This window comes from Embiotoca jacksoni, unplaced genomic scaffold (genome assembly GCF_022577435.1).
Source record: "Embiotoca jacksoni isolate LCO1_2020_lvr unplaced genomic scaffold, fEmbJac1.0.p SCAF_22, whole genome shotgun sequence".
Taxonomy (NCBI): Eukaryota; Metazoa; Chordata; class Actinopteri; family Embiotocidae; genus Embiotoca; species Embiotoca jacksoni.
Genome location: NW_027185363.1, coordinates 6,648,306 through 6,674,257, shown reverse-complemented (window position 1 = coordinate 6,674,257; position 25,952 = coordinate 6,648,306). Strand labels below are relative to the sequence as shown.

General features: G+C 40.1%; 2 protein-coding genes across 29 annotated transcripts in view; both read right to left on the bottom strand.

Annotated features, from left to right (window-relative positions):
• Positions 1 to 12,962, bottom strand: part of obscnb (obscurin, cytoskeletal calmodulin and titin-interacting RhoGEF b) — a 61,378-nt gene extending 48,416 nt beyond the window's left edge. For 26 of the 27 annotated variants that reach the window (XM_069157558.1, XM_069157561.1, XM_069157569.1 and 23 more), the window contains exons 1-13: positions 12,902 to 12,962; positions 10,283 to 12,787; positions 9,309 to 9,685; positions 6,759 to 7,854; positions 4,221 to 4,490; positions 3,711 to 3,971; positions 3,142 to 3,447; positions 2,782 to 3,048; positions 2,519 to 2,625; positions 1,896 to 2,064; positions 1,130 to 1,405; positions 766 to 1,038; positions 101 to 376 (exon numbers count right to left, since the gene is read on the bottom strand). In XM_069157558.1, the coding sequence (XP_069013659.1) occupies positions 101 to 376; positions 766 to 1,038; positions 1,130 to 1,405; positions 1,896 to 2,064; positions 2,519 to 2,625; positions 2,782 to 3,048; positions 3,142 to 3,447; positions 3,711 to 3,971; positions 4,221 to 4,490; positions 6,759 to 7,845 (3,292 nt within the window). In that variant the 5' untranslated portion in view covers positions 7,846 to 7,854; positions 9,309 to 9,685; positions 10,283 to 12,787; positions 12,902 to 12,962. Of the gene's footprint in view, positions 1 to 100; positions 377 to 765; positions 1,039 to 1,129; positions 1,406 to 1,895; positions 2,065 to 2,518; positions 2,626 to 2,781; positions 3,049 to 3,141; positions 3,448 to 3,710; positions 3,972 to 4,220; positions 4,491 to 6,758; positions 7,855 to 9,308; positions 12,788 to 12,901 lie in introns of all 27 variants that reach the window. The other variant, XM_069157559.1, reaches the window with a different exon arrangement.
• A 446-nt stretch (positions 12,963 to 13,408) lies between these two features.
• atg9b (autophagy related 9B) lies at positions 13,409 to 25,696 on the bottom strand. 2 transcript variants are annotated; one of them, XM_069157587.1, is made up of 14 exons: positions 24,996 to 25,696; positions 24,804 to 24,847; positions 24,493 to 24,557; positions 23,601 to 23,771; positions 21,399 to 21,540; positions 20,464 to 21,212; positions 20,112 to 20,265; positions 19,750 to 19,929; positions 19,397 to 19,642; positions 18,928 to 19,166; positions 18,718 to 18,811; positions 18,314 to 18,398; positions 17,692 to 17,864; positions 13,409 to 17,543 (listed from the first exon to the last, which is right to left on the bottom strand). In XM_069157587.1, the coding sequence occupies exons 1-13, from the start codon at positions 25,102 to 25,104 to the stop codon at positions 17,710 to 17,712; spliced, it is 2,433 nt and encodes an 810-aa protein (XP_069013688.1). In that variant the 5' UTR covers positions 25,105 to 25,696; the 3' UTR covers positions 13,409 to 17,543; positions 17,692 to 17,709. The 2 variants fall into 2 exon arrangements, with proteins under 2 accessions (XP_069013688.1, XP_069013689.1); XM_069157588.1 differs by having other exon boundaries at positions 18,362 to 18,398.
• Between the last annotated feature and the right edge of the window lie 256 nt (positions 25,697 to 25,952).

Genomic DNA, 25,952 nt, shown 5'->3' with positions numbered 1-25,952 from the left:
TGGTGGAGTCATTACAGGGAAAATATCAGATCCCATTCATTCAAAACTTTCTAATATCCGTCAAAAAAGTAGTGGTATTGTTTTGAAAATCCATCCTTACCTGCCAGGTGCATCTTAAAAGCCAGCTTCTCAGTCCCAGCCTCACAGATGTACTCTCCAGCATCCTTTTTCTCCACACTGTCAATCACCAGCTGGCGACTCTTGCCTTTTGATTCGGTATGGGTTGTCTTGCTTGTAGTCAGCAGCTTGCCGTCCTTGTACCATTTCACCACGGTCTTTGTGTCAGCTACCTCGCAGCTCAGGGTGGCTTTCTGGGAGAGAGTGGCTTTCACCTCCTTCTGAACTGACTCTTTGTTGGAGAAAGCTGACTGGGCTTCTGAGAGTTACATCAACAACAAATACTTCGTTATTACGAGGACTTTTAAGATCATCAACGACTGACACATAATAGAAACAGTATAACTGACACATTCTTGAGTGAACCTTCTTGAGGATGTGCGCCTAATTTATGATGATTCTAAAGTTATTAAAAATCAATTGCGGACTCTCCAAGACAAATCATATCAGTCAAAAACTGGTAATATGTCCTGTAAATGTAATGTACAAAGGTGGTTAAATGTGTAACACTTAACCTTCACCAAACCCTTAACTCAAAGTGGATTTTTATCCAGTAGCTCACAGACAAGGGACGGAATTTTATACTTGTATAAAACTGAAAATATTTGTTATATTTTATATATAAATTGATCAATAAAGTAGTCCTACCTGACACAAGTATCTTGAAGACCAGCTTATCCCCTCCAGCTTCGCAGGTATACTCTCCAGCATCAGTCGTCTCCACCTTTTCAATCACCAGCTGACGAGTTTCGCCTTTAGCATCCGAGTATATCGTCCTACTGGATACCAACAGCTTGCCGTCTTTATACCATTTCACCTCTGTCTTGCTATCGGACACATTGCAACTGAGAGTTGCTTTCTTAGAGAGAGTGGCTTTCACCTCCTTCTGGACTGACTCCTTGTTGGAGAAGGCAGCTACGGCTTGAGGTTTTGAGAAAAAAAAAAACAAGGCTTACAAAAATCTCAACGGAGCACTAATTCCATGTCATGCACAAGTATCACATAGTCGTACCTTTTATCTTGACCTGGAATGTGACTTTATCAGCTGCTGTCTCACAAGAGTACTGTCCTTCATCACTTTTCTTAGCACTCTTGATAATGAGCTTCCTTTGAGTCCCTTTGGAGATGAAGGTAGTTCTTTGGTCCTCAGTGATCTCCATTTGATCTTTTCTCCACACCACAGCAGCACTGGCACCAGATACCTCACAGCTCAGCTCCAGATCTCCTTTTAGGGACGATGACAATCCCATAGTACCTCGGGCTTTGTTTATAAACTTTGCAGGTTCATCTTAGAGAAAAATCAGATTGGAATGGAAACTTAGTCATGACATTTTAACTTATTATGTTAAATAATGTATTTATTATGAATTGTATTTTTAAATACATGACTGTTCAAGTTTATTGGAGAGGAGTGTAGTACATGTGACATATATATGATAATAAAAATGTCTCTGTTCTATTATACATTGGGTTAGGTTGTTACCCAAGAAGCTCATGTGAGTGAGTTGGGGTAAAAGAGATACACTGATATGGACAACATGATGACAGACATCTCTATCCACTGTTTGATGGCTCAAAGCATAAGATAGCAGCCATTACAGCAGGTCACGTTCCAGAATATCATGTGGTGTGTTTTACACACTGAGCCCAGTTCCTCTTTACAAAATCATCTTTGCACTCAGCAGGACACATTGCAAATATTTAGCAAAACTTGTTTGCTCTGCAATGAAGTTAAATTTCAAAACTCTTTTTAATCGCTACAATTTTGATGAGTATACCTTTGAGAGTGAGTTGCATGGATATCCTGTCATCAGCTAAAACACACTCATAAATGCCCACATCTTCCTCTGTCACATTGTGAACCATCAGGATCCTCTTGCGGTCGCTCATCACATATTCATACTTCTTGCCCATTTTTAACTCCCGCCCATTCTTCATCCAAACCACCTGAAGAAGCAAATACAGAGCAGTTAGACAGAAGAGACATGGCAAAGTGAGTGTTAGGATTACTTGAGTACTTGACGAGTCTACTCAAGTAAGTACTGTTACTGTAAATTTACAAAGTAGAAATATTGGTGTTTAGAAGTTGTCAAATTCTGTCTCCTTTGCAGACTTTTTCTGAGTGACAGCAATATATGGTTTAAGTTAAAGGGAGAATGTGGCATAATGATTACACTCATTTCCATCTGAATAAAACGGAAACAGAAAGGAGGGTCACAGCAAAGTTGAATGGAATATCCTTATGATACCCTGTTGCAATCTATGAAGGTCAAGTAAAATGCGTCATTAAAATTTGCTTCCACTTTGTCATCCCTACATACTCGTAAAGTTAAAGATATATAAATAGAATCAAGTCAAAGGAAACAGTAAATGACATATGACATATGTTTCCATCACAAACCTGTGTATCGTAATCTGACACCTCTGCAGTAAACTGAGCAGTGGCTTGGGCACTGCAAGTCACCACCTCCAGATAATCTGATTTGCTGGTGAACCTAACAGAAGGGGCTAAAAATACAGTGGTCTGGTCAGAGGGATTTGCTCCTTACAAAATCAGACAAAAGAAAAACTTACACAGCTTTAATACACAAAAGCAAATATCCTGCAATATATAATATGATTGAGTATATGAATATGTACTATGAGTATTTTTCTTGAGTATACCCTTCACAGATAGGATGCAGCTGCTCTGGGAACCTCCACCCACAAACTTGACTTCAGTTCCATTCATTTCCATGGTCACGACACGGATGAGCAGCGTGTGTGTGTTCTTCGACCTGGTGATGAGGAAGTCAGCTCCACTGCGCAGGAGGCGGCCATTCAGGGACCAGAAGCCTGAGCACATAGCAGACAGCTCCACAGAGATAGAAAACTCCTCACCGGAGAATGCAATGCTGTTCAACAGGCCTTTTCTGATTTCTGCAGTGGGTTCTGAAGGAAACAGGAAAACAAGACATGAATAAATAAGGCCTACAACAGCAGAACATATCCATAAGTGATGAATATCAGAGACATCAGTCTTACCAAGGTAAAAGCTTCCAGGTACCTCCAAGTAGGGACTCTGACCAAAGTCATTCATGGCAGAGATACGGAATTGGTAGCTGGCTTCCTCAATGAAGTTGCTGATTGTGATCTCTGTTGAAACAATGGTTTCTCCAGGATTGCACCTCTGCCACGTCTGATTACCAACCTTCCTCCTCTCTACACTGTATCCCTTGATGGGCACGGGACGATCGCTGTCAGGAGGAGACCACTTAATGGTAATGGTTGAGTCAGTCTTTTTCTGTACCACAGCATCGACTGGGGGATCGGGAGGATGCTTCCTTGCAGCTGGAGTAGAAAAAGTGAGGCTTTATATTGTGTCACAACCCATTAAATGTCTTGCTTTAGGCCTTAAACGAGCTGGTGGGGTAAGATTTTAAAAAAAGGCCACAAATAAAAAGCAAAATACAATTAAAAAAGATGGGTACTAAAATATTAAATACGTTCAAGATAGTTATCAGTTCTTCTAAATCATAAATGCTGACCCCAAACATTATGCATACATTTTTGCAAGCAGGTAAAAAAATGTTTTATAAAGGTATTTGGCTCACCAGTGACAGTATAGCGTGTGGAAGTCTTGCAGTCTCCAGCCACAAAAGCCACTTCTCCTGAGTCATCTGCCTGGCAATCTCTAATTGTGAGTGTGTACTGTCTGAGCACGCAGCCAATAGAAATACGGGAATCTTCCTTCAACTTCTCGCCATTGCGAGTCCAGTAGGCATCTGGGCAGGGGTGCTCCAGCTCCACACAGAAGATGACAGTGTCACTGACAGGAACTACTGTCCTCCGAGGAAGCTTCTTAGTGATGTTACCTGGGATAGAAAAATAAATCGATTTTTCATGAAAAAAAAAACGTCTTCAGTAGCATAGAAAACCGTATTCACAGTACAGAGACAGGGTAGTAAATTTTGATCTAAATATAGCAAACTTCCAAGGATCAGGTCATATCACAGTAAATTAAAGTAACTAAAATATGTAATATTAACACAAAAACATTTACAATAGCAATTAAACTATTCACTTTTTTTGTGATACCAGCACAAAGTAAAGAACAACTGTACCTAAGACAGTGAGCTCAGCCACAGTGCGGCTGCCCTCGTTCATCTCGCAGATATAAACGCCATCATCATTGGTGGTGACATTGTGTATGGTGAGACGCCGCAGGGTGCCTTCCTCCTCCATGCGATATTTGGTATTTTGCAGCAGCCCTGTTTCCTCCATGAACCACTTGGTATTGGTGGCGATAAGAGGCACCTCACACATCAGGGTGGCTGAGGATTTCTCTTGTACCTCCACATCCTGCAGCTTTCTCCTGAATGGCACCTTAGGTTCTGAAACAAGGAAGAATAACAGAATCTTCAAATTACACAACCTTATGGATTGTTTTGGAACATGTTAGTCCATCAGCTGAATTACAGCACATTCTTAGTACGTTTAACCATTTTCCAAATGTTTAAATTTATTTACCCCTGATCTCAGCTGTAGTTTAGGCTAGTACAATATTAATAAAGTCAGAGAAAAAAGAAACTCACTTGAGATTATTAACTGGAAATTGAATCTGTGTTATTTTTGAATGCTGTAGAAATTTAAGCGAGATTAGACTTTTGGCTATTCACACATCATCATTGTCAAAGACTAAAGATACATCATTACATATTTGATTTTGCAGATTCTTTAAATTACATTTATAATGACATGAAAGTTAATTAAGAGCTTTTTGGTAGTGAACTTTAATAATGGAGGTTTAATAGGTAAACAGCTGTTCTATGAAAGGTAGGAAATGAATCAAAAAAACATAAAAAAGCATAATAAATAAATGTGTAATATACTATGTGCCACACAAATAATGTCACCAAAACAGTTCTGGAAACATATTTTATATTTACATGTGTTTGATATGAAGTATATTTTCAATGTGCTTTCTACACCCACTAATTCAGAGGAAGCTGCAGAGTACATCTTGTAGGTTTCCACTACTTCGGTGATCTCAGTTTTCTTGCTCCACTGCGCTAACATGGGTTACCGTTTCACTGCATCTATACTTTGGATGTCAACCGTTTAAACTTCAGGAATCAAGTGTTGAAACATGAGGAACTCTGGTTTGCGTCATGGAGGAAGCCGACTGGGTGCAACTAATCCCACAATGTATCCATGAAAAATAGTATAAATAAGCATTACAACATTTCCAATACTGCACTTTCCAAAGGAGAAGTGAGCTGTTTTCAGCCTGTCATACAACATTTCTTTGGACTATATCAGGTTGCAATTGCAGCCATGCATTAGAAAGAATCAAAACTTTGCCACAGGCATTAACAACCCTTAACGGTTGTTTTGTTCCTAAATATTCAGTTCTCATATAAGTGGGTTGAATTATTATTTTCCAAGGAATATGACCGACTTCTCTTTTTGCCTGGACCCCTCATTTGATCTCTAAGTGATGTACAATAACCCAAAATGAAGATGTTAAATTAGAGGTTACACAATATGCAAGGATTTTATTTATTTTGCTGAAAATAAACCGCCAGCCTTTACTCCAGTTCCCATTGATGTTAAACTTCAGAAGTAACAATTCAGTGTCTGTAACTGGGCACCCCTTTTCTTTGTTACATTACCATTTCTCCCCTATTTATTGTATTTTTGTTTTCATTCGGTGCTCTATTTTTGTAATCCACCCATGTAACAAACTGCAAGGAAAACATCAAAAGTGTTGATTTTCCTGCAGCTTTAGTGAACAGCTACATCAGAGGCGCTGCCCTCATTATCGGACTGAACGGAGATTAATAACAGACACACAGTATATCTGCAACTCTACACTTTCATCCCTTGGACCAACTTCTTCGCAGGGGAAGTCACTGTAGCAGGGTGCCAATGTGATCCAGTAAGTGAGTGACCATCTTAGCAACTGTGAACTACTCATCACCATCAGAAAATAGATGCAACACAACACCTTCGTCCAGATGATGAGCCGGAATTCAGCCCTTGAGAAAAGCCACTCACATCTTGAGAGAATATGAATGACTAGTTCTGTATCGTGATTACAACACCTTAATGAGCCACTCTGCTGCACTGATTGATATGGTTCAGTTCAATGAACACAATCACTGCCGATTATTTTGAGTAAATTATACAAACACCATCCTGGTATTAAAAATGTTCATTAGCGCATCAAATGTATATTAATCTGCAGCTCAAATTACACCATTTACTGCTTTTAGAAAATGATTCAGGCCTTGTTAAGAATAAATGTCTATGTATGACCTATGTATTTAAAGCATTATGTCTTCAATAGGAACAACTGGGTTAGCAGCCGCAGACACAGACAGTGTGTCAGTCAGTTTCCTGCTTTTCATGGGATTTGTTGACATCGCTAGAATATAGAATGAAGACAGCCTTATTCTTTAAACCACAATGTGCTCAGAATATGCTGTGAATACTGAATACTAAGTGGTCAACGGTGTCAGCCTTTTTGATGTAATGCATGCTGTTAGGTGATGCATTTAATCAAGTGAAGAGGATTGTCTCAAATATGATTGCTGGAGATGGTAAAAAGCAGTTTGCATGTATAATCATGTTCAGATTTGACCATTTTAAAGGCTTACCTTTGACTGTTACTAACACAGCACTGTAGGTCTGCCCAGCCATGTTGGTTGCATTGCAGGTGTAGAGACCATTATCAGTCTGCTTGCAATACAGGATCTTGAGGATGAAGTTCTCAGCGTAGTCCTCATAAATGACATGCCTGCGGCCCTCGCCAATGTTTGAGCCATCCTTCCTCCAGATGATGTGGGGCTTTGGGTGACCTGTCACAAAGCAGCTGAGTTTGGCGTGTTTGCCCTCAGTCACTGTGCAGGTACGGGTGAATACACCTTTGGGAAGCCTCGCCAGTGCAGATGCCCTCAGCTCATGCTCCAGACTCAGAGAACTCAAAGCATCTGTGATGTTGGCCATGGAGGAGGAAGAAACGGAGGAGCTGCTTTCTTCGGTGCGATAGACCGAGATGTCCTTCTTCATCTCCTCTTTGCGCTTCTGCAGGTGAGAGAGGAGGGAGGTGCTCTTATCTACAGCCAGGTGGCGAGAATCCTGAGCATCTACAGCAAGAGCTGCTGCAGCGTGCGCACGGCCAACAGGGTTCTTGGCCCTGCAGGTGTAGGTGCCGCTGTCCAGGTTGCGTACACTCTGGATCTTTAAGGTGCTGCTGTCGGTGTCAGAAACAACCTTGATGCGGTTACTCTCGCCCAGGTAGCGCCCATCCTTCTCCCAGTCAAAGTTGGCCTCGGGGTAAGCTGCAATTCGGCAGTGGAAAACAACATCGCCTCCCAGACCCACGCGTGTGGAGGTAGGCTTCACCATGAAAACAGGGGCCCTCTGAGACATCTCTGTTGGCAGGGCCACTTTCAGGGTCACAGCAGCATAAGCTTCCCCAACACTGTTTTTGGCTCGGCACATGTACTGTCCGCTGTCCTCCAGGGTTAAATCGTAGATGGTCAGGCGGTATATGTCTCCATCCTCGACGGTCTTGAAGCGGCCCCCAGATGTAAGCTTCAGCTTTTCTTTTTCCCAGGCAATCACTGGGGTCGGGCTGCCAACAATAGTGCAGCTAAGTGTAGCATCTTTGCCCACACACACCGAGAAGGCCTTTGGGCGGGTGAGAAACCTGGGGACTCCTCCAAATAAATTTGGATCCATTGTTTGTTACTGAGATAAAAGAAAAGGAAAATATTAGAATACCAAAAATAAAAATGCTAAATTTAAGTGTCTTTTGTCATAGTCCTTAAATATTTTCTGGAGTAAGGGGAAAAAATAAACACATCATAGCCTCACAATATTTTGTACCAATATTGTCTCAATTCATGGAAGCCATGTATTGATGTTTTGTCCAACTGTATAAACAAATTTGTGAGGTTTTTATGACAGTTTTGTCAGTCTGTCTGCTTGACAATCCATTTTGCTTAAATTAAAATGAAAATAATAATAATAATCTATCTTAAAATATCTTGCAATACTCAGCATATTGCAAAATGTTTAAAACTCACATTAATAACGTATCTTGATAATTTTGTGTCGGACCTCTGATGATTTCCACCCCTAATATTAATTAATATTAACCAATATCATGGCGAGCAAAAAACAAGTACAACATGTACCTTGACAGTTATTGTCATAGCTGTTGGATAACTTAAACACAATTAGGACAAAAATGTAATGTTAAATCAGCTCATAAGCAGGGCACGGTTAAGAAATTACAATTTTACAATTGAATTTTATCAAGTCAGAAAGAAAAAATTCTGCAAAATAATTAGATGTATTTTTATGCTCCTACTAGGGTCACTAATGTCAGTAAATTTATCTTACTTCTTGCACATTAATGCTCACAAACAATTGTAAGATTTGACAGTTTGCCATGCGTCCTCTATAAATATTTTATGCTATGAAAATAGACATAAATCCAGATTTCAGAATGGCATATTTATAGCTGGCAGTTACAGTACCTATCAGTGAACCTAACCCTCTCCTGGCTCTGAGCCATTCATCAATACAGAGACTCAGTGCCACATAGCCTATTCAATAGTAGGGGAGTTTAATAACACAACAAATAAATTCCCCTGTAACAAGGTCAAATAGAGCCGATATGTGCCTTTCAAAGAGTGACATTTACCAGCTTTGTCACCTCTGTCGCTTCAACTGCCTATCCCAAAAATAACCTCAGCTGTCAGAGCCCGTCTCTGTCCATTGCCATTTGTAGAAGCGAAAGGGGACATCAGCTGTTTGATAAAACTCCCACTTCAGAAACATACTTCATTTTAAGCAGTCTTTGTTTCCTACCAGCTAAGGAAACGTTTTAAAAAAAAATATATTGGAACTTAATTAATAATTTGCGGTTTGTAAAACTACAAAAGTTTAGATAAACAAGCTTGCAATAACATTTACATTTGCCACAAACGTAGCCAAACTGAGACTGGACGTTGGTGGCTAACTAACGTTCAAAAGCAGCAGATGTGAAGATTAAAAAGTGAAAAAGTGCAGTAATTATTTTGAGTTTAATTTGAGTGAAAAAAATTACCAGATACAACTTTGTTCAAGGTTCAGTGTAGTTACCACTGTAAAATTTGTTCCTACTATTAATACTTGTCCTGACAAAAATTATTCACCTTGAGTCGTCAGCCACTCAGGTAAAACGGCAGCTCAATCATGTGACAGTCACTTGGCCGTCCAGATTTCCGGATAATGGCCCACTCCGAAATCGGTGTTCAGAAGTCCCAATGAAAAATGTCTTCTCTGTGTTCAAATATCAATGAAATGGGTTGTAAATCCAGGATGGTGGAAAATCCCTCAGTCTCCTGCGGTGAGCGGTTGACTAGACTTATTTTTTCTTTCTTCTCCGGTGCCTCATGATGCCAAATAGCTGACGTGCCTATTTTGGATCAGCCTCCTTTCCAAAATAGACCTGTCATTTGCTGTGGAGATAGGAGATGGCCTGCAGACTGGACTGGCCTCTTCCGGGCTGCTCACTGCTGCAGGCTGCACGCTATAATACGGAGACTTCAGTCGTAAACAACTCATAACCTACTGAATATTTCGATACAAACTTTTTTAACATCTGCAGAGTGGAAACTTTCAGTATCGACATGTTTTTTTTTGTAACGGGTAAGAATATATTTATAAATAAATTAGATTTAATGGGAACAACAAAGGCCATAATCATACACCAATTTAGCACCTTTTTTTTTTTTTTTTTAATTCCTATGTAATTTTTCCTGCTTGTCTGTGCTGAGGTCGTTTTCTCCTCAGAACATTTTTACCAGATAAAGAGTAAACAGTTAACAGTGACAGTAAACAGTTCAATTGTATTTTCCGTCAATTTTCTCTTCCTACATAAAGCTCAAAATGCAGTTTTAAGGCCTTCTCCACCCAATAAAACATATTAGTATTAAGAAGAAAGAAAGAAAGTTCGATAGATAGATCTATTTCAAAATTATTGTGTTACAGAAGCAAGTTATCCAAGCAAAGTCTATTGATGCATGCAGATATAGCCAGAGAATCAATAGAAAGCACAACAAATACAAAATCTAAAGCATATACTAGAATATAATAGAATACAAAATATAAACAGAAGATAACATACCACAAGTGTGCCAAGTTGTAACTGCAATGAGGTACAGTAGTAGTATGAAGGCGTGCAAATTCACTATGACCAAAGTTATTGAGGAGAGTAAACTATAAAGCTGGCAGTCCAGAGAGCTGACTTTCAGACAGAGGTGAGGTATAATTGCCTTGGGCAGGAAGCAGCGGTCCTTGTGATAGTAAAGCAGTAGTGTGTCAGAGAAGGTGCCCCACTGTCTGTCCAGTAAGAGGGAGGTCAAGATTTTCCATAACAGATAACCACAACATAATTATCACAATATAATCAAGCTGTGTAAATGCAGGGTTTTTTCTTTGTTTATACACATACGTTGCTCTAAAATAGTTATTAAAATAGGTTATGTATATCTACAAGTATATAGCAAAAAAAATATTTCCCCCTCATTTGCCTCAAGATTTTGAGAGTAATTATTGTTTATTTTTATTTGTTAAAATAAATACTTTTTGGGGATATTTGTTTGCTGTACTAAAAGGCCAGTCAAGGTTACTGATCACTATCTTTGTGTGGACTTAACTTGTACTGGCGTCACTAAGCAGTAAAATGGAAATTTTGAAAAGTATAGGACAAATTCAGACTCGGCAAACACCAAAACAGAATTGCACCTTCACTTGTAGCCTGCTTTAGCGTGTGTGTGTGTGTGTGTGTGTGTGTGTGCAAGTTTGACACTGGCACATCAATTTCTCGTCAGCTCTATCTGTATCTAATGATATTTCGTCTCAGGTTACCACACAGGGACCTGAACTTCAGTGTGTGCCAGGTTAAATGTCAAACTAATTTGCACACTGGACTTGACCAACACCGCTGAGGCACCAAGACTCCACACAGCACATCAGATGTCCTGTTCTCATCATGACATTACCAGTTTGGCACACTTTGCAACCCAGGTTAGCAGCTTGGCGTTGTTAAACATCTCTGGCATATTTTGTCACTGGTGAGGAAGACTTAAAAATAATATGCATTACTTATATATGTTCAATGTCCAATCAGTGCTAATGTCAACTGAAGCAAGAACATTTCTCAATATTTAGCTTCGCATCTGCAAAAGCTGTTATTCTTCCACCAGCGCGGTCATTCAGCGTGAACAGTGAAGTAGCCCATGTGTTTGGTAGCTCTGCATGACATCAAACTTACAGTCCGGGGACAAATCGAGCAATTGATTGTTGATCTGTGGGTGACCTGTCTGCTGTTGCTTCGCTCTCATTGTGCATGGCTGTGGTAGAGATATGCTAACTTTACATGTCAAGAGTTTGCGCAACACTTTTTCCTTGACTTTTTTTTGAAGGAGCCCCACACATGGCTGAAGCAGTGTTTGCATGTTTATCCTGTTTCAGCTGTAGCGTCTAACCTCAGTGCCACCCACTATTCAACGGGAGCCTGGTAGAAACGTGGTCTCCTTCTCCATGTGGATTATTGAGAGTTGGCAAACAGCTTTTAGGTGCGTAACCGCCACCTTCTGGCACTACTAAAGGCACTAAGGCATTACTAAAAGGTGCTTGTAAACAGTGGAAAGTATATTCTTGAAGAGAAGATGATAATCTCAATCATTTTTGATTAATAAAATGAACATTCAAAAACTTGAAAATCATGTCCTACCCCCTATTTGGTGATGCACAATTTCGTAATTCATATATTTATTTAAGCTACACTAAAATAAACTCCTTTTCTGATTTACATTCTTAACGCAAGATGAAATTGATATTATTCTTTTAATCAGATTATAGGTGACAAGCAAGCATACTCCAGGTTCCTTTTAACTTTTATTTTGTGCTTTTTCATTTCTTCAGTAGGATCAGCAGCATAAGACAGTCAGTCATAATTTAAATTGTTTCCTAAATATTAAAAACATGATGTGTAGTCATTGTCTGTTTCTTCATGTAATTAAGTCTATCCACTCTTGACAACTATCAACTATATGTCTCACTGTTGTTTCTCATATTGTACATGTGATTGTGCTGTAAGCCTGACTGAACTTGCACTGGAGTTTGTAGCAGACTGTATTCCACAACAGCTGCTTTACCCAGCTGGTCAGGCCCACAATTAAATTATGACCTCATGTTGTACAATGCAGTAATACTCTAAATGTTTCCTCCATGACATCTTCACCATAATGAAAACTCTTGATAAAGCATGACATTGCAATCTTAAAGGCTGCGGAATATTAGTGCACATTTTTAATATACTCATTTAGAGCATGGATTAAAAGTCACCAAATTCATTTCTTAAATTAACAGCACCTTTTGCTTATAGTGCGAAGAACTAATGTGTAGCCAGTCTTGCCCCTTTTGTCCCTATTATTCAGCTTCCGTGGTATTTCCTTAGTGTTCCAGTGTGGGCTTTCCCCCTCAGTGCCAATGACTGACAGCAGCAGGTCGCCTGGACCCTGATTTAAACTCCCGAAACTCTAGCAGACTGTAATCCACTGTTGCTGCTTGACTCTGCTTCATCCTGTCCCTGCTACTGTGTTGTTTCCATATTCCTGAGAGCATACTGAGAAAAAGAAAAAATTACAAGAATTGTGTCTGTGTTGTCACCACATGCATCCAAACATTTTAGATCAGTAATGTTTATTATGTGGGGAAAATAAATTCAATTTGCGCGAACCTCAAATTGTTTCCCTCCTCATTAGTTCTCCAGATGACATTTCTTGACACTGAATCTGTTGACAGAATCAAAGCACGTCATATATAGTATTTCCACAACCTTTGAAACAGTTACCAACATCTCCTGGCACCTGTTACCACAACACAGCAGAGGCCCAACTATATCGTGTTTTATCAACCAAACTACATGTAAAATATTTCTTTGTGAGAATACAACTTTCACAAATTGGATGCAATGCCTGCTTTTTAACCCGACCTACCCAGACCTCCACCTGACCCCTCAGCCATTTCAAGAATGAGGTCATGGTTGTATCATGTTTACAGCCCAAAACACTTGAGGTGTTACCTCATGAACATAGCCGATGACAAGTGAGACAAATGGATGTTGTACCGAAGACTGATTACCAAGACTGAACTGTAGATGGCGTGTATGTCTCCCCTAAAATGGCATAGAAGGACTTGGACAACACTGGCAACCATCCGGGAACAACAACCAGATGAGACAAAATGGAAGCACATAATGTTTATTTACAATGTGGATAAATATGTACAAGTGTTATACAGGACAACAGGTGTAACACAGGGCAATGTGGTGCTGTGATGGAAAACAATGAAACTACAGTCACCCTAATAATCCTAACCCTCAAAATGAAGGAACAAAAATGTCCACAACTTAAAAAAAAAAAATGTGACAATGAGGGAAACCACCATTAAACTAGTGCATATAAGAGAGTTCACCTCAAGTCTTTCAGTGCCCTTTCACCACCAAAGAACTCCTCATACAAAGAAGTCCACATAAGGTGCAAATCAACTGATATAGATATTCTTACCGATTGGTTTTGCAGATTGAGAGGAATGAGCTGGTTATGGTTTGAAGTCAGTGAGCAAGTGAGAGGGGGGGATAGAAGAGGGCAAGAAGGACATAGCACAACGAATACTGATACTCTTTAGTCTCTTAAACAAAATATGTTCTGGATTAAATCTCACTTTGTGAAGATTTGTGCTAGTAGGTTTACCCACTGGGGATAATTGATTTGGCTTCAATCAAATTATATATAATCTTAAAGTCTAGAGGTAATAATTGCAAACAATAGTTAGCTAGCATGAACCTCCAGTCACCATTTTCACAAATGTTAAATATTCTGCTGTTAGTTCTGCGACAGAATCAGTCAATAGTTCATCAGACTTGTTGAACGAGAACTAATCCTTTGACTGTGAACATCTGATGGTAATCCATCCAATAGTTATTAAGGTGTTCTACCCTTGAATGATATGTTGGGTCAATTGACTGGCTGGTGTCAAATATACCAAAAAAAAAAAAAAAAAAAATTTGAAATTGTTGTTTTATTATATTAAATGTTTTTGTTTTATAAAAAAAAAAAACAGCATCATTACCAATAAAATGTTTGTCAGAGGTTGGACTAAATACTTCACATGAATCTTTTACAAGCTGATGCTCTTCACTCAGCCCTAGCAAATTAAAACAGAGAAAATTAAAATAGATTTTTATTTCAAATAAACATTACATAATCAACCACACATGAAATGATTAAATACACTCAAAATAAGATATATTTGCCTCTCTACTCACTCACAGAAAACCACAAGTATTGTAAAGCTGTGCCGAAAACAAGTTCTTTTGGCATGTTTCATTTTTCAGCTCATGTTTCTTAATTTACAGAACAAAACAGACAAACCTTTGTAACAACGACGACAACAAAAAAATGTCTGAAAACATATTCAACATTTCAGGATGAAAACTTAGCACCTTGATCCAGTCACTGTGATTCTTCGACTGGTAGTGGGTAAGAAACCATAGTATGATGAGAGGTTTGGCCATGATGACGCTGACAATCACAAGGCATACTCCTGCTTCTTTAGGATAGTGAAGACAGTGCAATCTTAGACACCATTACAAGATGAAGTGTGCTGCCAGACACAACAGACTGAGACAAACTCTCAACATCAGTTTGCAACTCTTCTTGCAAGCCACATCCACAGTTTCACCACATACTTGATGTTATACACAATGACTTGCCAAACAGAAAAACTGTACAATAGCATGTGCTGCAAAATCTGTGAAAGTAAATCCGAAAGGTGGCTTGGGGATGGCTTCTAAAAAGAAAGAGCAAATAGTAATCCTTAATACTAAGGCACTGCTTATAATAAAACATGAAACACTACCGCGGTGAGTAAATGTGGAGACTGTTAAAACTGTGTACACAAAGGTGAGCTCCAGTGTGTCTACAACATAAACTCAATGCATTTGTAATACACACCACCAATAAATGGTGACCACAAAACCCATGTCAGCATATTTAAAGAGTGTGACAGGAACACACATGATCCCCCCCCACAGGGAGAACTTTTACTGACCAGAGTACGACGACCTTATTTAATTGGCCACAGTGTTGCTGTGGACAACGACAGTACAATACATGCTGATGCTATGCCTATGTACAAACAATGTTAAGAGATCAACCAGGATGGAGACTGACTCTAACAGGCCTGGCCTTTCTTAAATGTCACGGATGCAAGTTCTGTGTATATTTACACATATTTAATGAATTGTTTTCTGTCAGTGCAAAAGTCTGAGTCATGTTAGCATAATTATGCAGGCAGATGTTAAAAAGGATTTCCTTCCACAGACACACTCAGCCAAAAAAGAAAAAGTGGAATAGTTCCTAAACACGCGAGAGAATGAAGACACATTTCTAGCCTGTAAAGTGTTGCAGTGGTTTAGAGATTTATATTACTGTGATCGACTGTTTGACGAATGCAATAAAAATGGTCTTAGTGATTATTTTTTTTTGCACACTACGTCAACAAGCAGATTTAGTCCCAGTCTTGTTTTTTTTTTTTTTTTTTTTTTTAAAGGTGTAAGTCACATTCAACGTCATGCATCAGGGCATGTTATCTTTGCATTAATAAAACGTTGTTGTTTTTTTTACATCAAAATCAAAATAAAATTTTAACTACTTTTGGTGTGGGGCAAATGTGATTTATTTCATTAATAAGATGAATAAGAGCTTATAGTTTTTTGACAAAACAATCCAAATATTTGTTTTAATAAATAATATATATATATATATATATACTGTATACCAGTATCAACTAAATATGTGGGGAAAGAAAGGAAATAAATACTCCTAAACATAAATGATTCTGCCTGTGGAAACGCTTTTTTCCCTTAATGATTTTACTTTGGACAAATAAAGTAGCAGAGGAACTGCTGCGCTAAAATCTGAATCTAAAGATGCAAAAGCAGCAGGGCACACTAACATCAGCCCTTATGACGAAGATCCATTTTTTTGTGAGATTTTTGGGGAAAATGTACAAATAAAATGTTTATAAGCATATCAAAGATTTCTTAAAGCAATATCACCCTGTTTTATTCTTTAAAAAAAAAATGATTACAACAATTTTGCGACATCAACGCTCGACTCACAACATGCTCGGCAAGAAATAAGAGCGAAACAGAAATGGTTTCCATTTACACCTGCCTTTGAAATCTAAATGCAGTTAAAAGATGCAACTGTGCACTGCAAAAAATCCATATGTATAAATATTTACACAAGAGTAAATACACTGCCGAGGTATTGATTGGAGTATTCGTTTTTCTTCACCACCACTGAGGTAATACGGAAAACTAGGATTTAAATAGATTTTGTATGGGTGTTAAGGCATACAGCTGACTTTGTGTCCAGCTTGAATAGACTTAAAAGACATCTTCTATCTGCATTGGGATTTTGATGCCAAGTGTAGTTGGAGTCCATGTTTTCAGTCCTGTTTTTAAGGAAAGGCAAATGTCTCGATACATCAGCCGAATAAATATTAATACTGAACAAAATCTGTATTCAGGACCACAAAACACAGATAGCAGCATCAAAGCATGTGTGTGGTTGGACATGTTATATCATTTTATCATGACCCAATGAAGACTTTTCCCAGATACTCATGGTATTTTAGTAGTACGGCTACTGCACATTGAGCTCTTTATCATATCAATACTTGGTATCTTTTTCAAGGATTAGATCTGGTAGTAAAATATGTTACCTTTTAAAAGGACAAATAAGACGCAAAAGTGTATTTACATATCACAAGGGTCGAACAGCACAACTTGAAATACAGATTATTTTTTCTTTTCAGATGATCAAAATTGTTCAGGCAGCTAAGATACAGATTTGCAGTCTTTGTACTGTCGCACAGATCGAGACACCGTCCCGTGGGAAACTTACACTCGCACTGAAAAACCTTGTGAGGCACAAATAACTTGAATTGTGCACACGGAGGCAAAGCAGAAGTTGTGATGAGCCTTATTGCGTTTTACAATAAAACCACCCACAATCACACAGTGATCCTATGAATACACTATACTGTCCCTCTGTCATTTGAGCTTTAGATGCAGTATGTACACGTTGATGACAAAATCATGATAACATGGACGGAAGACGTATGGTTTCCCTGATGCCATAGTCTGCCTGATATGACAGGATGAGGCGTGGAGGTGCAGCAGAGACAGTGGTTATTCAATGAGCCCCTCCTACAACAAACACTGACTGATGTCTTAAAGGTCCATGCTAAATTCTCCACGAAGATCATCTAAGGCCACAATGTTCATTGAAGAAAGTAAAATGTAAACACTATAAAAAAAAAAGAAAAAAAAAAAAAAGAGAGAAGAGAAGAGAAATTATCATGGCAATGTATCCATGTAGGATAAAAGGCCATTATTAGGTTCATTAATGTCACAGAAAACATGTGTCATACTAGAGTTTAAATGAGAGCGTATACCTTATGACAAAAGGCACTTCAACAACTACTCCCAGTGCCTTGTTTCGGAGTAGATCCACTGTTAATCTCCTCATCATTTTCATCGCCCTCTTCTTCTTCCTCCTGCCAGCCACCAAGGTGGACGGGGGTGGGCATGGAAATGCTGGAACCGAGGCCACTATGTGCCTGGTAGTCTGGTGGGAATGAGAGTACAAAGTCTAGTCAACACTGGGGGATGACCTGCATTTGCCCTCTAACTTTAAACACGGTAGATCTAATCGTCATTTTTTTTATAACTTTGTTTGCTCATTTTGGTTTGGTTTCATGGCTTCAGTTATGTTACTGTTGAATAACAAGTTGTCAGTGCAGTTTTGCTTTCTATAACGAATGTTGTATTTCAAAGTCACACAGTGTTTTTTTTTTTTTTTTTTTTTATTATCACGAAGGACTAAAGGAAACACAAAATATTCACATTTAAGAAGCTAGAATCAGAATTTTAGACTTTTCCCCATTAGAAAGTGAATGAAAACAATGAAACAACTATCTAAATAATAATGTTCTGTCCCTGAACTAATCGATTAATCAACCAATAGTTGCAGCTTTACTCGAGATGAAAGGTTCTTTAAAGTCTGTTTTCGTTTACCAGTGTTTGTGTGCAGATCTCTCATTGGCACGAGATTCTGCCACTGACCTGACGCTCTCTGTGGGTGGGAAGTCTGCTGGTGGAGCTGGAGAGAAAAACAGTTTTTGGTGTACAGCAAAACGAAACATGAGACTGGAGGTCAACAAAAGACTCCAAAATGTGTTCCTCTGCCTGAAATCTGTCTTTTCAGTATTAAATTTGTAATCCACTCATAGAGAACTGGCCAATGATGAAATCTGACATGAATTGAAGAAACAAACTTTTGAAGCCTACACATGGTGCATGTTTGATACTCACAACGTACATATTGAGGAAATATCTCTTTGAACTCCAGATAAATGGAGGAAGAATATTAACAATCAACATTACTGTCCACAGGCCACAGTTCGTGGTCAGGAAATTACCTCATGCATGTAGATGGCATGGAGACTCATCTCTGCTGAGGCAAACTCTGAGTGTAGCGCATTGCTCCTGATGTGAGAGTCACTGTTAGTCATACTGAAAAAAACACAACGTGTTAATCAAAGATGATGATAAGCCTTTGCATTTATTTATCAATCTCAACAAAATAAGTATATAAATACTGCAGTGTGAAACGTAACGTTTCTAAATACCTGTCGATGATGGTGCGATCGCTGCGGTACATGGTGGCCTCGGGGTGGACGGAGGACGGCAGGAGGCTGTGTGAGCGCCCTCGACCGACATGTGCGAGCTGTGAGGTGGACAAAGAGGCCAGGACGCTGGCTGCAGCAGAGGCAGCGGTGCTCGGCGGGATGAAGCCGTGTTCTCGTCCTTGTAATCCAGATGCAGTCAGAATGGGGTGGGCCAGGACACTGGCCAAAAGATTATCAGGCTGGAAAACAACAACACACATCAGAGGGGAAATGCATTTTATCTTTTAACCAATATCAGGAATCAACTCTTCTGGGGGTTTATGCATTAATAGCCTATGAATAACTGAGTGTCTAAATAAATCCGCCAATAATAATTACAGACATTATGATTCTGATGATGTTATGAGAGTAAGAGTTAAAAGCCTAGTTCTTGGTGCTGTGCGATCGACATGGTTCTCACGGTTCTTACCCCCGTGCCAGACTCATGGGACTGCAGTGAGGTGCAGAGAGGAGCCTCTGAGAGCAGCAGCTGGGCGGAAGGGCCGCCCTGCGCATCATGCTGCACCTTCTCCTTCAAATGGCTGATGAACACGGAGCTGTCCTGAGGTGGCTGCCAGCGTGGGTTCTTTATGGTGAAATGCATGAGGGACAACTCGGTCTTGCCGTTCTCAGCCTGCTGGTACACGGAGGCCTCTGTCTGGCCCTCTGACATCCACTGCAAAAAGATTCAAAGATGCTCATAAAATTCAAGACAAGCCACTAGTAGAAAGCTACTGAGTAGACAGGCTTCAATCCTGCCGTACTACAACCAACGAGTCTTACTGTTGGGTTTCCATGGCGTCTGATGTCCATCTGTGCAAAGGAGCAAATGTCTCCAACTCCAACCACCTCCACAGTAAAGTTCCTGAAGAAGTCAATGATTTCTAGAGACTTGTTTCTCAGGAGGAAGATGAGAATGAAGGGCGTGACGATGGGACTGAGCAGCTCCTCCAAGATAAACACCTGATTTGAAGAGAGAGCATTTTTTTCAAAAATATACTGATTTTATAGTCTGATTGTACTCGATCTGACAAAGTCTAAGCATTGATTGGTTCTACATAAAAAAAAACCTCAAATCAATCACAACCAATGATTGCGACAGTGTGGCAAAGATGTTCCAATCCACTGAATCTCGGTCTCCTCACCGCTTTGTACTGGAACAGCTGTGCCACCTCATCACGGGTCTCGCCCTTGTTAGCGTTGCCCCTCCAGTGGTCTGGCATGTAGTGAATATGTGCCAGCACGCACTGCAGCAGCTGTTCTGGACACCACACCATATGCTCGTCTGGAATAAAGGATCTGGCGAAGGAGAGATACAAAATGTCAACATTACCATGATACATTACCTGACAGTTCAAATTTTGATTGAGAAATCTTTGACCAAAAAGTTGCCCGTATTCTTAGGGAGGTGAAGCAGGATAACTTCCTTTATAATTAACTTCCACCATGAGACAATTAAAGCTTCTGCGCAACAATACAACTGAAATGAAGACTCACCTGGTGATAGTTATAACCACCCCCAGCACAGTGATAGCGGTCAGAATGTGCTGCACTGTCAGAACGTCCTCATCATAAACTGTCAGTGCAATGAGAACAGCCAACACCGAGCCTGAGAAGAAGGCGACGTTCTTAGCAAACACAGTGAGCAGCGGCGATGTAAAGGAGTTCATGTATTTGGAAGTGGGCTTGTAGCCACGACCTAAACGTCCATGCAGCTCGTGGTCCAGCTCGTTGAAGTGACGCAGGTAAAAACGGCCGTACAGGGACCAGCGGCGTGCGCCCAGACTTCCGGGTTCTCTGCGGATCACTTCGGTATAGCTGAAGAAAGCATAGAGCACCTGCCACACCAGGATGAAGGGACACAGCAGCAAATTGGTCAAACCCATCAGCAGGATGATTCTACTGAGCTGCTGGGCGAGCTCCAGGCGGTTTCCACTGCGCTTGTACTTGGGGTGCAGGTTCCACTTGTTCTGAAACAGAGAGCCGGGGCCCCAGAAAAGGATGAGCTCAAAGTTGTACTTGAGGCCCTGGGTGAGGAACACCACATTGCCCAGAAGGGGGAGCTGCAACTGCACCGGCAGCAGTGATTTGTTTATCATGGCCACCATGTAGTTCTTAAAACGTAGGATGCGGTGATAGATGTCAAGTTCTGTCAGTTCTTTCTTGTGTATGCACATTTGCTGCTCTTTCTGCAGGCTGATGAGACGGTCCTGGACTTCCTGCCATGTGAAGTTGCATAGTTCATCCTGGGAGAAAGAGGCAGCGAACATAAAAGTTAACCAATACTGAGACAATGCATGACACCATCTCAAATCATTGACACCAATAATATCTATTCATAACAATAAGCTCAAGACATTGGTCAGAGGACTGATTTGGATTACTTTTTTCTGTAGCATATTTTGATACAGGCCTCCCAGTGTAGCACTTACCATTCTGATCTTCAGTGCTTTGATGTAAAACTGCCTGATCTCCCAGTAGCTCAACACATTGCAGAAGACTTTAACAAGACGATAAACCCAGAAGATGGCAGCCATAATGAGGAGGAATATGATCCAGCTGTCCTCTTGAATCCTGAGAAGAAACAAAAGCCCCTTTCAAACATGGCTGACTTTATATATCAATTAAAGTAATGGCCTTTTGTCATTCAGACATGGATGCATATGTAAATGGTATTTAAAGCTATACTCAAACAAGTCTGAACAGTTACGGAAAGACCTTACAGGATATTTGAAGAATTTAAGATCAGCTAATAAAAAAGCTTGACACCTGACAATGTGGTTGAGAGGGAGCCTAATTTCACTCACTATGAAATGATTAGCATTTTTAGAGAGATATCAGAGGCACACATATGACAACCCCTTTGCTCTTATCACGTAATAATCAGATGAGAAAATGTCAAATCTATTTAACTCCTGTTTACAGGTTTTGAGTTCGGTGGCCTACTTACGCCATTCCAATAGTAAACCTGTCTTGTATAACTTTTACGTATGTTTGTTACATTCAAGCCTTTGCCAGATGAATACACACAATGCTGATTAAGCCTTATCACCACCTGGTGAATCTCCCTGTATGTCTGGTGAGACATTCCCACGCTAGCTGGATGAATGCATACTGAGCATGCTCAATGGGCATAGCATGCGCACCAGAGACTTCCAACAGCCAAACTGGATAATTTAGGGCTTAATCCTATGCTAAATTGAATGGCGATAAAATAATTCAACGGAGCGCATCTTCTAGACTTTTCAAACGCAATCAGACCGAGTGGATCAATTTCTGAGTGAAGCACATCATGTCCGGGGTTGCGAGGTTCAAAACAGTTTATCCACAGAGTCGGCGACAGCGGAGCCCTTAACGTAATCACGTGTCGAAAGTGTTTTCGGAATTACTCTCACTGAGAGAAAGGAGATGAGAGCTCTACACGCAGGTCTAAGCAAGCTTCTGAATTTACCCATGTGTACAAAAAAACATCAGACAATACTAGTGCAATTGTTAAAGATCTTTAACATTGATATTACATACTTTTATATTTAGTTACTTTCAAATATAATAAACAAAATACAGTGTTTTCAGTACAATCCTGCTTTAAAGCTGCTTTAAAAGTGAAATTAGAGATGGGGTACAACGAGGAAAGAGACATTCCAAATGGTGGAACAAGCTGTTCCCAAATTAGAATTTCAAGAGGTCCGATGTCATTGACTTTGATATAAACAACTATTGAGCCACAGTCAGAATGAAGATCTCAGCCGATGAGCTGAGAGGAAAAACAAGCTGAGTCTGGGATATATGCTGTAAAAAAAAAAATATGACAACACAGGATTGGGTGGTTGGAGGGCTCTGTCCCTTTCAGCCAGCCTACGAGGTGTCATGTGGTAGTCAGCTTGCTGGCCCAGCCGAGGAGTCAGTATCTCGGTTGGCTTGTTGTACCTCACCAAAGCTATCAATTACACTGCCCTGTTCTCTGAAGCCAGTCTGAACACCGTACACCAACACCTTCCTCCAAGTCACCATTAGCTGCAAGAGTGTCACAACTTGAAGCTCTCAATCTCAGGTTGAAATAAACAACAAAACTGAGACTGAAAATCAATTCAGAAAACGAAAACCTCACTTGTACTTTAAGCCAAACATAAAGATAAGAAATAAATCTAATCAAACCTCATGTTGTTTTGACAGAATTTGAGCATTTCTTCAGTAAAAACATTACTTAAAACGAGTAACCAACATATCAGAGAATTGATTATTTTGACTAATTGCTGCAGCTCTATTGTATACACAAGAGTTCTAACAAATTTCCAGGGTAAATCCAGAAACTTGTAGGGTACTACTAAATCGGCTACTCCTCCATATTTCTTTCCTGTGAATCCGACTGTACCGTGCAGTCTCAAGCCACATCCAACATAATCCAATAAGAAATTAAGTTTGACAGCTTAATTGCAACTGTATTAAGTCGGACAAATGAAATCTCTCCAAAGGTCTCTAATCCTGCCATGTTTAATCACACTGGCAGGAATGAGGGGACAAGGCACATCAGACTTCACTTTATCAGACTGCACACTTTAATATATATATATATAATATAAAATTTTCCACAGCTACAACCGTCTGTAGTATTAAACAGTATTGAACATCACTACCTCTGAGTGCACTGCTGGCCCGGTAGGATGGCATCAGTCAGAGTGACTTTGTTCCTGTCCAAAGGGTTCTGGCCTGTCCCGGTGTGGTTGACTGCTCGGTTGGCAAACAGGATGTCGTACTCCACGCAGTTGACAAGGAACGTTGTGAACGTGACGACAAACAAAAACTGACTGTTGGGATGAGAAAAAAAGGAAAAGAGACAAAAGATTTCATACAAAATGATGGGCAAAAACACAAATAATAACAATAACATACGCGAATAATGCTGATGTTCACAATTAACACAAGTGACTATATTTATTTTAACCATCAAGTCACATGTGGTTTGCAGTTCAGTTATTAAATATCTTAACAAAGTTGTTTTGAGCTGTCATTATGAGGCCGAGCTAATGGTGAGCCAATATCAACAAAGGCCACTGTGACCAGACTCAGACAAACACCAGACCAGAAACCAACAATAGAGATGATCTAGTGGCACGATAGCATCACAGTAAATATCTCGGGCAGCAGTGGGACGATGAAAAAAAATATCTTGCACTGACACCTTGATCTGGTGAAGCGATTCAGGCAAACTATAACAGGAGAAATAGGTACAGAAATGTAGCATTTAGAAAGGAGATTTTTTTTTTTCTCATGAAATTCATGTACAGCTTCAGCTGAACTCGTATGGCTGAGCTTGTTTCTGCTGAAGCCTGAGGCACACTTCACTGTCATAACAACTTGAAAACCTACCAGTGACATAAGCGAGAACCAAGTCTTTCTGAAAACAAGAATCTTCTTAGAACTGCAAACTCCCTTCCTTGTAATGGTTTTAATTACAAGCATATTAATATATCTTGTGATCCATCCTTCAGGCATCTGAACCCATACTGGGTTCCTGTAAATACTTACACAAGCTCGAAGAACTCTGACAACATCATACAGGCAAAGCCATTCTTTTGATGAAAATGATAGATGTGGACAGCGTGGTTGAGGAAAATCACAAATAACCTTACAATGTTAATTAATACTGGGACACTCACTGAAAGTACATTTACCAAGTAATGACAATATTCAAAATAACACAAAATATTCACATTTGACTTCACCAGTGATTCTTGTGGTGGCACAGTAACATAGCAAACATTGTGAATTTTATCATTCTAAATGTGAGCACTGACTTGCAGCAGTTTGTGTCAGCAAAGCGTGTTTTAAAAGGATATTCTTGTGAAGAAGTTATCCAGGTTCTTTATATGGTGCCATGAGTCTGTAACAGAAATTGAAGCATTAGACCTCAACGACTTTTGACCCGGTTTCAGATGAACAACACATCGTGAACATCATGTCCACAGTGGACACATTGCCGGTTAAATGAAGCACCATTTTCTCGCTTTAGTCCAAGTACTCTTGTTTACCTTTCAGGCCTTCGGGGACATGCACCAGTAAATCCTCCTCCCCGGGTGGCGAGTCCTCCTCGAAGTCCTCAATTCTCTGATACTCCTGGTATGCTTCGAAGTTGGCCATTGTGCTTCACATTCTCCAGGTCGCTCCCTACTGACGAGCTACTTGCGGTAAAACACTGAACGAGAACGACTGCAGACTCTCAACCTCAGCTACATTCTGCTGCTAGCCACTTAGCAGCTACAGCGTTCCAAGTAAGGACAGCTACAGCTAACACATTAGCGTGCTAACTTGAGACGGGAGAGCGCTCGTGTGTAACCCTGCACAACCGCGATGACATGGAAATTAGTGCGTTTGGGGGGTTTAAAAAAAAACAAAAATGCAGTACGTGAAGCCTCGGTAGATGTACGAATGAATGTCGGTTACATTCATGAAAGCTTTACTGCCTTAAGCCAGCTGTGTGGTGGCTGGGCTAGCCTGTGAATGATTCAGCCCGCTCGTGTCGTCAGGGTGACACGGTTTGTTTTGTTCCGTCCATCTGCTGATCTTGATCTTCTTTCTTCTCCGCTTTGACTCCAATCTCGGCCGGAGCTCGTTGAATGCGCTCGGATGTGTTTCAACTACGGGACGGCGGTCTTCGGTCTGTCCCGAGGTCCGTTAGTTGCCTTCCAAAAATACACTACCTCTGCGTGCCCACTGTTTTCGTCTTTCACAAACAAATGTCAACAAAACGCCGTGACGTCACTTCCGTTTGAACTGTCGTCATTTCCGAGTACCAATTTTGTAGTTTTATAAAGATTTTGGGAAGAAAGCCCGCTTTTTGTCGTTTGCTTTTCAAACAGTGTGGCGCACACGTAGCTGAAAATACGTCAGTTTATCGCCTGTTTGTAAAATAAAGAAACTCTTTGTTCTCACAAACCAACATTCAAAGTGAACCCGCGGTTCTCTCCAGCCCCTGAAATGCACTCTGG

Excerpts from the sequence above, each read along its gene's own strand:
- atg9b (XM_069157587.1), bottom strand. The coding sequence starts at position 25,104 with ATGGCCAACTTCGAAGCATACCAGGAGTATCAGAGAATTGAGGACTTC. Across the intron at positions 20,266-20,463 it reads GTGGTTATAACTATCACCAG|ATCCTTTATTCCAGACGAGC; the intron begins GTGAGTCTTCAT and ends CTCCTTCGCCAG. Across the intron at positions 19,167-19,396 it reads CCCATGAGTCTGGCACGGGG|CCTGATAATCTTTTGGCCAG; the intron begins GTAAGAACCGTG and ends GTTGTTTTCCAG.